The sequence below is a fragment of the Morone saxatilis genome, unplaced genomic scaffold (genome assembly GCF_004916995.1).
Source record: "Morone saxatilis isolate NCDOM2014 unplaced genomic scaffold, NCSU_SB_2.0 Contig11, whole genome shotgun sequence".
NCBI classification, from domain to species: domain Eukaryota; kingdom Metazoa; phylum Chordata; class Actinopteri; family Moronidae; genus Morone; species Morone saxatilis.
The window spans coordinates 6,152,576-6,166,689 of record NW_023339663.1 but is presented as its reverse complement, the minus strand read 5'-3'; the positions used below and the strand labels follow the sequence as shown (position 1 = coordinate 6,166,689).

General features: G+C 40.5%; 1 protein-coding gene across 5 annotated transcripts in view; it reads left to right on the top strand.

Annotated features, from left to right (window-relative positions):
* Positions 1-14,114, top strand: part of neo1a (neogenin 1a) — a 147,843-nt gene that overhangs the window by 49,680 nt on the left and 84,049 nt on the right. For all 5 annotated transcript variants that reach the window (XM_035651822.1, XM_035651820.1, XM_035651821.1 and 2 more), the window contains exon 2: positions 2,028-2,351. In XM_035651822.1, the coding sequence (XP_035507715.1) occupies positions 2,028-2,351 (324 nt within the window). The remainder of the gene's footprint in view (positions 1-2,027; positions 2,352-14,114) is intronic.

The following is a 14,114-nucleotide window of genomic DNA, read 5'->3' as shown; positions in this document are numbered from 1 at the left end:
CCCCCCCCCCCCACTGGTACTCCACTCTGGTCTCTCTCCATCTGTCATGTACACCATCAGTAAAAATACATTTGCTGGTGTTGTCACATTCTGCCCAATATGTATACTAAGCTGGTCTGAATTTATCGATTTCCTGAAATCAGCCGCTAACTTCAGTCAAATGTAAAACCACTTGCTTCCTGCTAAGAGTTGTGAGGTGTGTGACACTGGCTGAGGATAAAGTATATTATTGTTAAAATATATATTTTATTACCTGCTTCTTTTCATTCACTTGAATCTCACACCCACTCCTACATAAAATATCGTATGTCTGAGCACTGCTGTCTTTGCATCAGCAGGTCTAGTAAAGTTTTTGTATCGCATCCAGTCTGTAGCTGCACATTACTGGCAGCAAAATGTGATTTAAAACCTGCCAGATTCACCTCAATAAAATGCTCAGAGTCACCAAGATCCAAAATTGTCAATTTAGACAGATAAAGGCACTTCTTGTTCCTTTTCTCTTTTCTAGTCTAGTCAGTGAATTAGTGTGGAGACAATTGCACAGCATAGTTGGAATGCAGTATTGTCTTACCTTTATTCCCTAATGTGGAAGTGGAAAATATCTTTCTATTCAGTCATTTTCTGTAATTGTTTGTGCTTTCAAGAGAACTAAGTGCACAGAGGACAAGCAACCATATTGCCACCGTAATGGACCACGCATTACATTGCTTCTCTCTGAATCTCACACTAGGGACTTGGTGCCGCAAGGTAGAGAAATTATCTCCTAGTAGTTAAATAGCTGAACCATTGACATAGCATCTCTCTTTCTCTCCTCTTCTCTCCCCCCTTGCTCTCCTGTTCAGTCTTCCTCTCTTTTTGCCTCTTTCTGCTCTCGCTCTCCCCTGGAGACTTGCCATTTCCTTGGAAGAGAGCAGGCATATTTTAAACTGCATTTAACATTCAGCCACTTATTTCACTCCATTCGCTGCATTATTAAAATACCTTCATACCCTCTTAATTATTTTTCTAGCTCTCTTCCATCCCTGCAGAACTGATAATTGGTGTTATTTATCTAAACAATACCACTGTGTGACTCTTAGGGTGGGAGCACTTGAATAATGGATGAGGACAAATGCAAAGCAATTGCACTTACTCTGACTTTGGCGCTATCCATGTCAGTGCGATGTTACCATTTATGCTCGAGGAAAGGAAATGGCAACCGCGTTCCAAAGTGTTTACTCCTTCGCTGCACTCTCTACTTATAATAAAGCAAGACGTGATATTAACTTGCCAGAAAGGCTAGACTGGGTTAAATTTGTCAGTTCCTCTCGTCCAATTCCAGTGGGGCTTGTGGTTTCATAATGAAAACCCTCTTGGAGTCTCTGGGATAGACTGAGGCCCAGTGGCTGAAAAGATAGAATGAACCAAAAGATGTTTTGCTTTGGAAACATTTCATTGAGTGTTTGGGCCACTTGGATTCCTGTAGTGTCCTTTCATTTTAGCCACCAGCACATTTTGTGTGAGGGACTTTTAAAATGTGCTATTGAAGTTGATGACATCTTTGGAGATGTGTTTTTTCTGCTGTCACCTGTTATGTGGTTGAGCTCAAAAGGCAGTTACAGTAGTAGTTCCATGTATTTCAGATGATGGTCAGCATTTTAGAGCTCCCTTGACTCTTAAAAATATAAAATACGAAAATGTTTCACAGTAATTTATACTCGTCTATTACAGCAGTTACATACATTTTGCTCATATTTACTAATACATCATTGCAGGTCATGATGAAGCTTTTCGGCAACTGCAGCAAGCATCAAATTTACACTTTCACCACTGTTGGAAAGTAGACATACTGGTATTACAATAAAGTCAATAATATCAGCATTGGTATCAGCTTCAGTCACCATGGAACAGATCAGTTGTTCAACAGCAACATGATTCTCATTTGATTTATTGCTCCTCGCTGCTAAGGTGGTCCTGTTCTACAACGTGACTTGGTGTCGGTGTAGAACATCCAGCTAACTATCTCTGTTCTCCCTTCTCCCTCCCAGGTTCAGCAGCGCAGCCCTTCAGCCCCTTCTGGTTCACAGTGGAGCCCCAGGACACACTGGCCATTCGGGGCAACTCGGCACTGCTCAACTGCTCGGCCCACAGCGACTCGGCTACGACGGCACGCATAGAGTGGAAGAAAGACGGCACCTTCATGAGCCTGGTTTCAGATGAGAGACGACACATACTTCCCGATGGCTCGCTGTTCTTCAACCATGTGGTCCACTCTAAGCACAATAAGCCTGACGAGGGCACCTATCAGTGCGTTGCCACTATCGACAACCTGGGATCCATTTCCAGCCGCACGGCCCGTCTCTCCGTAGCAGGTAAGGGCTGCCAGATTCACCTAGTTAACAGTTTTTGCCACTCCTTGAACACCATGGTTGAAAATACAGTTGTAGCTTGTGGCAAATTGTTTTGACAATTCAACATTCGCCCCCAGATTATGGGAATTGGGATAGTACGTTTTCATTTGTGCTGGTTGATGACACATGTCTCAATGACCATGTGGACAGTATTTGGCTTATTAAGGAATAAAAGTGGTTGGAAAACACATATTTTTCAGCATAAATATCATAGATTAGACAAATGAACCACTAAGCACCTCTATGTCAGTCTTTATTACATCCTCATTCTTATGTCCTCAGTTTTTAAGAAACAATGTAAGACAAAGTACGTTTTGTAATATAAAAAATATCTTTCTTTACCAGTTCTTTATAATGTTTGCGACCACACGCCTACGCTACAAATGGTGAACCACAATAACATCTATAGGTGTGAAAAGGTTCTGTAGTTGCTGCCTCTTGCGGATTGTTTTTTGTCCTTGAATTGCTCAACCATTTGTGCTTTCTCTTCTATAAATTCCTTCACCTCGCTGCAACCTGAATGCATTGCCATACTGGATAAATGCTTGCAAAAGGGTCTGGTTTTTTTTTCATTACTAGTCCTACTATGTGACCTTGATCGGTTTGGGAACAGTCACTGAACAGCAAGTGACGTGGGATTATTAGGTGTTTTGAGTCAAGTCATGCCCCGAAATTCAATTTGCAGCTGGAGGAGCCGCAGAATGCATTTACTGTGTGCTTTCTGCTCAGCGGTGCTCTGCCAGATTTTAAGACGCTCTAGAGAGAGGCCTCTTGTTGACAATGGGATAGTACAGTATAAGCCTCTCGGATACTGAGTGCCTGTGTGAAGTTACTGTCTCACTGTGATTCGGTTTCTTTTCAAAGACTTTTGAATTACAAGTTAATGAGGCAGCATATTTCCATTGCAGAGATTGAGAAGATTTTTCCTCCCTGCCGCAAAGAGTTTAGTTGTCTAACTGTGCATGTGTAACGTGATCTCTCAGACTCCACTCGTCTTGACAAAACTTAGACGCATACAGTAGATACAAGGTGCTTCAGTAGCGAATGGCCAAATATAAGGTGCCTGTATTAATCTGCAAAGTCTGATTGATTAAAAAAAGACTGCAGTGTAGTATTATAACACCTGATTAGGTCCTTAAGTAAAAATGTAAACATCTGGAACAGCCTGGAGTTGGATTTTTGCGACATTTTTACTTGTTTCCTTACTTCTGCTGCCTCACGTATTGCTGATCCAGCAGCAACAGGGCACAGATATGTGCTTGGTCTAATTCAAGGACTCAAGGTTATTTTATTGTCATTTACTACACAGTATTGTAGAATGAAATTTAGATATAGTTGTCTTTATGCTACTTTTAAAAAAAAAACAAAATAAAAATAGATAAATGAGTCATAAAAATACAAAAAATACAAATTTGTATGATGAATAGTTGAGGAATAATGTGTCACTGCCTTTTAAGTCTAGTGGTACGGCAGCAGAACAGGCTGTGGCTGTGGTGGGTCTTTTAGTGTCATTTGGATGTACAAATATATACTTTACTACTTTCTGTTAACACATGTTTAAGCCATTTTCAGCCTTCACACAAGTTATTGTAGTGTTGATGTAATAGCAGTAACAGTAGACCCCATGGTTGCTATGGCAATTCTCCTGGCTTTAATCATAAAACAGATTGTCAGGTAAACTAAAGAAAACAGAGTTTCTGTGTGTTTTTTTGTATGAAAGGAGTAAATGAGAGCGTGCTTGCACATGTGTGTGCATCTTAAAGTCTTTTCAACCATATCTGGACAGTAGGCAATCTATTCCGGCGCTTCATCAATACCTGTCACTAAAGCTGCATCAACGTATCATGCAGAAGGGACTTGTTTAGTCCCTGTGCCAAGAAGAGTTCTGCTATCAGGCAGCCTCACAGCCAGTGGGATCTGCCTGGGTCAACCATGATGGGATGTTAGATTCAATCAATTTCTACTTGAAGAGTGGAGCAGGTGAAACCTGTCAGCTATTATAGGCACGCAAACGCACACACACACACGCTGACACACTTTTCACATGGAAATTCATAGACGTTAAAGCTTCGACCACTGTGCACATGCAAGTGTTGAACACATTAAGCTATTGCATTTATGGTTCTACTTACACACACATGCACAACCACTGATGTATCTCCAGCTGGCTGGCAGGTGGCCAATAAAAAGGTTAATTGCGGTGTAGAGCGAGCAGGCCATTAGGCCGCCATCAGACCCAGGAACGACGGTGCAGGCAGGGGCGGAGTGGGCGTGACCTCTCAGATGTAATGACGGAATGAGTCACGGGTGGCTAGCGTGGCAGAGAGCATATCTGACAAATACTGGGGTAATATCTGGGATTGATTGCTAGGAGACGTGCAGCTCATTCTTCTCAAGGAAACCCCTCCATTTTGACACATCATCACCATCGCCACCATGGCGCTTTGATCCTCAGCTTCGGCTCTTTGTCTTACCAGGCTCCCGCTCTCCCAAGGTTTTTATTTTTTTAATAATGTTCAAATTAATTGATTAATTGTTCTAGTCAGTTTTAAAGAAGATTTAAAAAAATAATTGGATGGTTCCAGGTCCTCAAATGTGACCTGTTTTTCTTGAGCGTACATTATAGTAAATTTGGTTTGGACTGTTGGTTGGGCAAAACCAGACTTAGCCACCAAATTTTTTCTGATGTTTTATAGAATGCAGAAAATAATCAGCAGATTAATTGATAGTTAAAAATACTTTAGTGATTGTGACTGTAATTTGTGATTATCTTTTACATAGACTGCATATCTAATTAATTAGGTAAAGAAATTATTAAAATAATAATGATACAACAATAGATTATGAAAACAAAATCATTAGTGCAGTCAGATTTCACTAATCACACATATATACACACATATATACACACTGTATACCATTATTAAAATAAGGTTTTCTGGTTGTTAGGACATGTATTATTTTCCATATTGCTCAGCTTTCAGCTAGTCACATAGTATGTGCACATAGTAACGTCTCTGTATGCCTTGTGTTTCTTCTTTGCTCTTGCTTTGTCATACATTCTGCCTCTGTGTTTTAGCCTGTGTGTGTTTGTGTGTACACAGTCAGATACTGTGGAGACACAAGCAGACTATGAAAAAAGAGAGGGGGAGTGTAGCCTAGTGGAACCCAATCTTATGTATTCAGTTTGAGTCTCTGTAAGAGAAAAGGAGGGGGGAGAAAAATTATAGGGCAGAGAGCGAGTGAGCGAGCGGTATACAGCATTGATAGCCAGGACACAGAGCGAGACGCGAGTAATGAGAAATCCCATCTTAACTGTCTGCCGTGCTCCCACACAGCCGTCCCTCCTCCCACCGGCACGCTTTGAACTCAGCCCTCCTTAAGAATTGCTTGAGGTGAACCCCACCTTACTGCCGCTTAATAGGGAAACCCCCAAATGAAAAAAAAAATGGAGAGTTCATTCTGCCCTTTCTCCCTCTCTCCCACTATCTTGCAGTCTCTTTGTTTTGTGTCCTCACTGACCTCTCCATATGTAGATGGGACAATACTCTCTTCAAATATATCAGCTTTTTTTTGTTATTAGTTTTTCTCTGTTTCTGCCATATCTGCTCCTCTCTGTTTTTTCTAATGTTTTTCTCTCTCACCTATAGGCTACTGTGGTATATAAAGATAACCAAAGCCACTTATCACTTTGCTTTGATATCATGTTTCACTGAAATCAAATTTTTCTCTCCCCACAGTAGTAGAAATTATAAACTGAAAACCAGCACTCTTCATGTGTCATGTGTGTCGCCTCATATTTAAGCATGCTCATCGTTTGATAGAGTCGGACACCCTTTGAAGGATTTAGGGGTGTCGGCAGATTCTTTTAATCCCTTTTTTGATGTATTTTAATCTGTTTTTGGGAGGGGAGGGTACACACCCCCAAGGACATGACAGATTGAAAATGTGAAAAACTATCATTGCGTCACTATTGCATGGATAGCCCTTTGTGGTATTGTCAGATACACTTTGTAGGACATACAGTCGATTAATTAAGTTGGGTTCTTTATATTTTTTGAATAATGAAACGTCAGCTATGTTGTGACAAAATAAAACGGATGTCAACCAAACGTGTATAAAGACGTTAATTTGGGGGTAAAATACGATGGTCCACATGAACTGTGGTTGCTATGGTTCGCAAGATTTTCTGTAAATCGGTCTTTATCTGTGGCTCCTTTAGCATGACTACACATTCAGCCTCACTAATTTGATTCTTCTTTGAGTGACTCAAATGAACAAAATGGAAATGCTGCAAGAGAACCTAAACATGAATGCATATGTAATCTAATATGCCCTATACAGTTATCTGTAAGTGTTTTATTGGATATTAAGTGAATACAGCAAGTTTTAAACTATGAACAATGATTTTGTTTCATCAGTCCTTTAAGGAAGACTGATGAGGATTGCATTGCTCTTCAGTGCCTTGACAAGCGCACACATAGGATATGAGTGGCCCGTGTAATATGTTTTGCTTGCTAAATGTAATCTGTGCAATAAATTCTACCATCATGGGCCTATAATAATATAATATTGTTGCTGTACAGAAGAATCTAAAACCGAGACATGTTAAAAGAAATCTCCCACTCTCACATTCTCAAACCAAAATATAACTCTCTTTAGCATAGTATGTCCTTACAGTGGTGTCTTACACTATGTAATGTTGACTTTTATTATACTTAATATCAGCCGGTCTTGGTGCCTACATTTGGAAGGGGATAGGAGAGAGATGTTAATTTTTGACCAATGGCAGCTAAATCCACATTTTTGCGTGCATATGAACCTGTTCTCAGATTTTCTGTTTTCACCTGACACCTGAAAATATCCTAGTCCACGTCACCTTGTGTCAGTAGTAACTCACCCTGATAAAAACACAGATACACACAGACGAGGGGAAACGGTTATCTCAAAGGCTGATCTGGTTCCAGCTACAAAGATGATAGCCCAATCAGATAACGTCTAACCACTCAATGAACTGCATGCATTCAGTCTACTTATTTAATGTATCTTTCCAACACTACCCAAAGAAACCTACTACTATTCTGTCATTTCTCAATCTTTTTCATTTGTCTTTTTCTTTTTCTCCTTTCTCTCACTTAATCAACCTCCTGTCCTTTCTTTTTTTTTTTTTTTACCTTCTTTACTACCTCTCTCAGCCTTCCATTTTCTCTTTATTATCCTATCAGTCCTCCACGTCTCCACTGCTCCAACACATCCACTGGCAAACACACACTCTTGCACTAGCCCATTTTGCAGTTCCACAGTGGCTGCATCCAAGTCATAAAGCGCCAAAATGGCAAACAAACAGTAATAAATCTCAAAAACAACAAAAACACCTCCCTCATTCTCAAAGGAACCCCCAGAAAGAAATACATCAACCATATCATTGTTTTCCTCTTAGAAATGTAATCTTTTGTTTGTAAGTGTAGAGTATGTCCACCCAGCTGGTTAAATAAATTGCAAAAAACTGCCCCTTTTTACTTGTCATCTACAATAAGGCGACATTTTACACACCCAGAAACTGTGCTTTACACTGCACACTGTTCTCTCCTCATTTGTTGTAGTTTGGATGAGGTAAATATGTTTTTAAACTGATTACTTATGTCTGCTCGCACACAGCTACGTGCTATTTAGGAATAATGTTAAGACAATGTAATGAGACTGCATTTTGAATGCTTATAACCTGTCAGACAATACAGGTCTCTGATCTGTGTTTATATTTATGTAGTCAAGACATCCTCATGAGCATAAATGGGGATTTGATCAGCAAGAATATTGCTAGACTTAGATAACAGGTCCCACTTATCAGCTGACGGAAAACAACCAAGAACAAACACGTTGGGATAGAAAACACAAAATAAGTGATTATGGAAAGCAGGAGATGACTAAATGTAGGTTTAACCTGCTGAGACCATAGAGAAGTAACTGAGCTGTCTGGCTCACTTGCTACTGAATAATTGCTATAATATAGTTTTTAGTTGTTTTTTTACTCAAAACAGGAAAAGGAAACCTTTCGTTCCTTTGGTATTTCACTGTGGATAAAGAACTTTGTCAAAATCACCCCAAAAAGTAAGTATAGTTTCTTTGTAGTTTCCAAATGTGAAAAGTTTTTTAGATTTACAGTATGACTCTTAGTGCCTTTAGCCAAGCCCATGTTGGTGTGGACATTTCCAGGTGCAGGCACTTCCCTCTTATGACCAATTATGTGTTGCTTTGCTGCTGAGTGCTGGGGTCGTTGCCAAGACGAATGGCTCTGACCTGGAAGCCGGGTCAGGGTCACAGTGGCGTTCCATTACCCTGATTTCACTCTGTCTGTGGCACATGTGAGGAGGGATGGAAGCGACAAGATGGGAGAGGCTGTCAATAAAGCATAGAGGAGATTGTTGCAAGCCTTTACTTCACTTGTGGTGTGTACGTTTAAGAGGATCTATTAGGAGAAATGGAATATAATGTTCATAAGTATGTTTTCATTTGTGTATAATCATTTGAAAATAAAAATCGTGTTTTTGTAACCTTAAAATGAACCGTTTTTATCTACAGAGGAAGCGGGTCCTCTTCTATGTGGGTCCTTCCTCTTTTACTGGAGTATAATCCTGTTGAGCTAAAAAATGAAAACATTCATTCACCCTTGTAGCACAAAAAGGAAAAATACGGTTTAAAAAAAGAAAAGAAAAAGCAGCAGAGATGAGGCTATAAAGGAGACAGAGGAACCGGACTCGCCAACGCAATGGCTGACTGAGACAGTATGATGTGGGAAATCTTGGTAGAGGATGGAGCTGTAGGGAAAGATCCATCTTTTTTTCTCTCAGGAGGACGGTGGCAGGAGAAAAGTGTCGGCAGGGAGTCAGTTGGGCTGGAGGTAGATGACAGCTTCCATTTTACGTGTATTCACTGACTGATTAGGTCCTCTGGGTAGGTGTAGAGGCTGATGGAGACGGCCCTATCTCTTCTCTCCAGACACCTCAGTGCCTGGTGTGTGTATTTGTGTGTGTGCGTGGGAATGTACACCCATGAGTCTAATTGTCTTTGTATGTTTTTTTTTTTAGAATTCCTCTACTGTATGTGAGTATGTGAGCTTTTTTTCTGATTGGAAGTAACAGAGTTGTGCATGAATGCAAGTTACCGGTTCAACACAAGCTATTAGTTTGGAAGTTGTTGCAGGCTAATATTGCCCCTATAACTATAACTCACATATCAGATGACTGGAAATTTACCATGGGAGACAATATGATGCAAAGTTACTGGATTTAATTTCTTCCATATGAGACCATATAAAAGGTTAATGTAGAAGTTGTGCTCAATAATAATTCCTTACATTTTAGAGTTAGTTAAATTAATGGCCAAGAGGGCAAAAAATAACCAATATTGACCCCGTAGGACCAAATCTAAGCAGTGTCAGACCTGCGTAAAACTCAGGTTGTGTGCAGGGCTGCAGACCAGGGTCAGATTACCCGTGTTGACCATTTCACACCAACTACAAACCCAGGAAGGATGTGTCTTGATGTGAAAAGGGGTATAACAGAGCAGTGGAGTTGTGTCTGTGCCACTTTAGAGTTATTTTTGTTACTGTGCCGGTGCCAGATTATGTGCTACTACTCAGCAAGTGTTGAGAAAAAAATAAATAAATCCAAATACCATACCAAGGCACATTTTCTTCACTACACCGAAGCTTCATTTAGAATTTCAGATTAAAGTGTACTGTCCAATTGAACTTACACCATTTTCAGCCTGTTTCTGCACTATGCTTTAGCTGGTGCAATTACTGTGTTCTAATGAGAGGGATAATTGACTGCTGGAGTCAGCAGATGAAGATAAACTCTTTGTGCATAATGACTTCCCCAACTTGCTGTACTCATCTATGTTTTCAAGCCCACTGCTCCCCAGCACCTCAACTCCCCCAGTATCTGAACTTCTATTCACAGCTGTACATAGTGCATCTCCCAATATGTGTGAGGCATCTGCCCACCAGTGATGATTTTTCAAGGCTCACTCCATACACGACCTCGGATTTTTCCCTTAATTCTTTAATTTTCACTTCGGACCTGAAAGATAGAATCATGGTGGCGAGAATGAGGCTGCTAGCATGACATGTTAATCAGCTTGAGTGTTTTGTCTTTTATAGATGCCTTACTACCATCTGCTCTAAACTATCTTGTACGTGAGTAGCATAATTTTGGAGAAATTGCCCCTCAACAGCTACAGTTGCATGTGGGATTTACTTCAGATATGTGCCAAAGTGATGTGGTGTTTATCATGTTAAACAGCACATTAGAATATATCCTTTACACCAATAATATAAACAGTCAGGACATAACATTAAGCCTGCATGGTTTTGGATCTAACAGTCAAACTTAAGAACCATGCCTATGTGCATCATCTGCTACTTTAAATACTATTATCAACCCATTAGTCAACGGTTTACTGCTACACACTGTATTCTTCCACAAGCTTTTCTATCTACAGGGCCTGGGTTCTTGTTATTCACAGTCCTGAGCACAATTGCATGGTAATGATGCTTGTGTTCATGTGTTTTGGCAGGAAACTGGAATGTAATGTTCACTACATGAGCAGCTCTGCATTCAAAATGACACAAGGATAGAACAGATGACCTGAAGGAGAGTAGTTTCCACTGCAGCATGCAGATCTTACCAAACATTTCTACCATTTTGCTTTAATTCTGAACTTCTTTATGTATTGTTTGGGTTGGTGGGGTGGTTGGGTTTGTGTATAAGCAGTGTATAATTCTGGATATTAATAGCTTAAAATGAAATGAGGCTACATTTTCATAGTTGTGTTTACAAATCTAGTTTTGTCCCATCTTGAATTGTTTGCTTGTAGTAGTTGAGTCTGATTAAACCAGATCCAGTTCATATTATCAGACACGCAATCAAAGAGTGCAGAGGGGAGTTCAGAACATGAACCAGTGAATTTGGGGCTCCAAACAAGAGGACATAATACCCACCAAACTGATTTTTTCATGGTATTGTCCTTCCATGCCACTGCAGTCTTTAACTACCTCAGGTCAGCAGTAAGACAGATGGCCATACACTTACTAAAACAACTTGGACAGAAGAGACGATGCAGCAGAAGCTTAATATTCCGCATGGCTGCTATTGTATTGTGTTTTGTTTTGTTTTGACCTTAATATAGTATAAAGACAGATTGGGTATTATCGTTATTTTGTGGTATTAGTTTTAAAAAAACTACCCTAGATATTCTATTAAAGATGAAATAATAACAACAAAAAATTTGAATTTACACAATATTAGTATTTTCTGTTTTTAAGTCTAACAACTTCTGGTGATAAATCCTGTGGTACCTCGGAAGAGTAAAATATTCCTGGGGAGGATTACACAGGAAAGTGTCGCTTTTTAATTCCACAAGGCAGGGTGTATTACTCAGTCCTACCCTGAGGATATGAGGTGTATGTACTCCCTGTGTAGACCTCTCAGGGTGGACATGTTTGGCAAAGTTCACACTTAAGTAAAAGATGCTTTGTGCAGGGAATTTCACCACCTAGGGAGTGCCTCATTCAAAGCAGTGAAGAGTCTTTGCAGTGGACAGTCCATCACTCTCTCAGTTTCTCTCATTCTGCGTAAAAAAGAGGCGAGACTGCACTTGAGAGCATCTTGTTTATCCTTCCCTCCCTCATTGACATTCACTGTCCATGTCTCCTTCCTTGCAGTTCTACAGATAGAGATACCTTCACAGTTAGGGACCAGAGTGCTCATCCGCATCACTCTTTCATCTCCCAATGCCCGTCCGAGTAAGCATGCATGAGGCACTTTTGGGTTTTTATATTAAAACGTCCCCATGTTTCAAAGCTAAATTGGGCTTCATAGAGCTTTTGAACCCTAAAAGAGAGTTGACTCGCACAGTTTTTTTGATGGCTCCCCATGCCTCGGGGAAATCTTTTTAAAATCACCTCTGTATTCATCAGACACACGGGGTGGGCAGAAAGAGTGAGACTGAAAGTTTTTATTCCAGATTGATACGGTCCAGCTAGTATCGAGTTTTGATATTCGAGGCCACTTGTTTTGACACCTGTTCTCTGAAAAGACTTTTACGGAGAATGGCTTTAGCAAAAATCATTCCGATATCTATGCTCCCATGAGCCCCTTTGCCCTTAAGTCTTCCTGTTTTGTGCTAAATTCTGAAGTATTGTCACTAGATGGTGACAGGCGTATCATATTGTTTGAGGGGATATCCTTTGAAATAAACTCTATTTTTGTGAGTAAAATGTGTGATTCCAGGGTGACAGAAAAGGGATTTGATTTTGCTGCTTTAGATGTAAATAAAATATGTTTGAAATGCATATTTTACTCTACTTGGCTTGTGCTGAGGATGCAGAAATATGGTGCAACTGTGAGTGTTTCATTGCATATTCTGCACTGAAAGAACGCCTCGCCTTGGGCACAGATGGAGTGTACTGAAGAAACCAAAGTGTGAAGTGCTCAGTTGGTGAGCATCTTGGTTTCTTATGGTCCAGAGACCAACATTATTTATGGAGTGACTTTTCTTGCACCATCTGAGCAGGTGTCCATAAGCATTGATGGTATTATGATGGCAGTGGAGAGGTGGGTCTTTAACTGAAAGGTGCACGTTCAAGGTGTGAGAGGTGACACCTCAAAAAACCATTTCTCTCAGCTTCCACTCAGTACAAATCGCAGGCTTTCTCTTCTAGCTGACTGGGTTGCACTTTCTCTAACATGCTTTTGTATGCTAGTGGAAAAATAAGACTGAGAACCAGTTCCCCATTTCCCTTAATTGTGGTAGATTAATTGATATTCATTCTTTAGTGACAAACAAAGGGGGTTTATCCCGGGAAAGTGCACATTTTGCTTGACAATCCTTAATGGAAAGTTAATTTGCATTTATTTTGTTGCTTTTAACCAAAGACAGACTGCATTCCTCAGTCACTGTCACTCAGAGCTATCGTGAAGGGAAAACGGGTTTTGAGGATGCAGGATGGTGGTGCTTGCCAAGTATTCCTATGTGTTCTGCAGAGCGACGGGGATGAAAATAAAAGCTGGGAATGAATGGCGCACCGATCTTGTTCTTCATCTGGAATAAAGACTGTTTGGGGAGCTGTCAGAGCCTGTTCAGGCCTGCTTGAACACCGACTCAGAGTCTTAATGTGCAGGGGCATGACATGTGTGATGCAGGCAAGACTTGTGTGAGCAAGAGCGAAGTGTGAAAAAGGAGAGAGTGTGATAAACAAGGGAAGATGGAAAGCAAGTGATATGTTGTTTCATGGAGCAATTCAGCTGTGCAGGGAATGTAAAGAAACTATGGAAGTCTATGTGCATCCTCCTTTGACTGAGCTGTCCTGAACTCTTCGTGTACAGTGAGAGTCTTGACTTCTCATGCAGCGCCATCACACTTTTAGATTGGTGGTTGCAAGCTGTGGAGGTGTCAAATTCAGGGTTGTGTGTGTTTGTATGAGCGCCCACATGCACATGCATGATTTCAGGCCGGCGTGGAGGTGTCTGACTCACTGAGTTGAGTCTGATGAGAGTTGATTGATGATTTAGAAAAAATGGGGGGTTGAAGTGTTCGAGTAGAGGCTCCCTGCTGTTAGTGTTGATCTGCGGTATTATGGAATATCCTTTTGCACAACTGACTGCATCCTGCTCTATCATAGAGTCGAGTAAAGCTAAAGGGCAATTTGACTTACTGACAGCA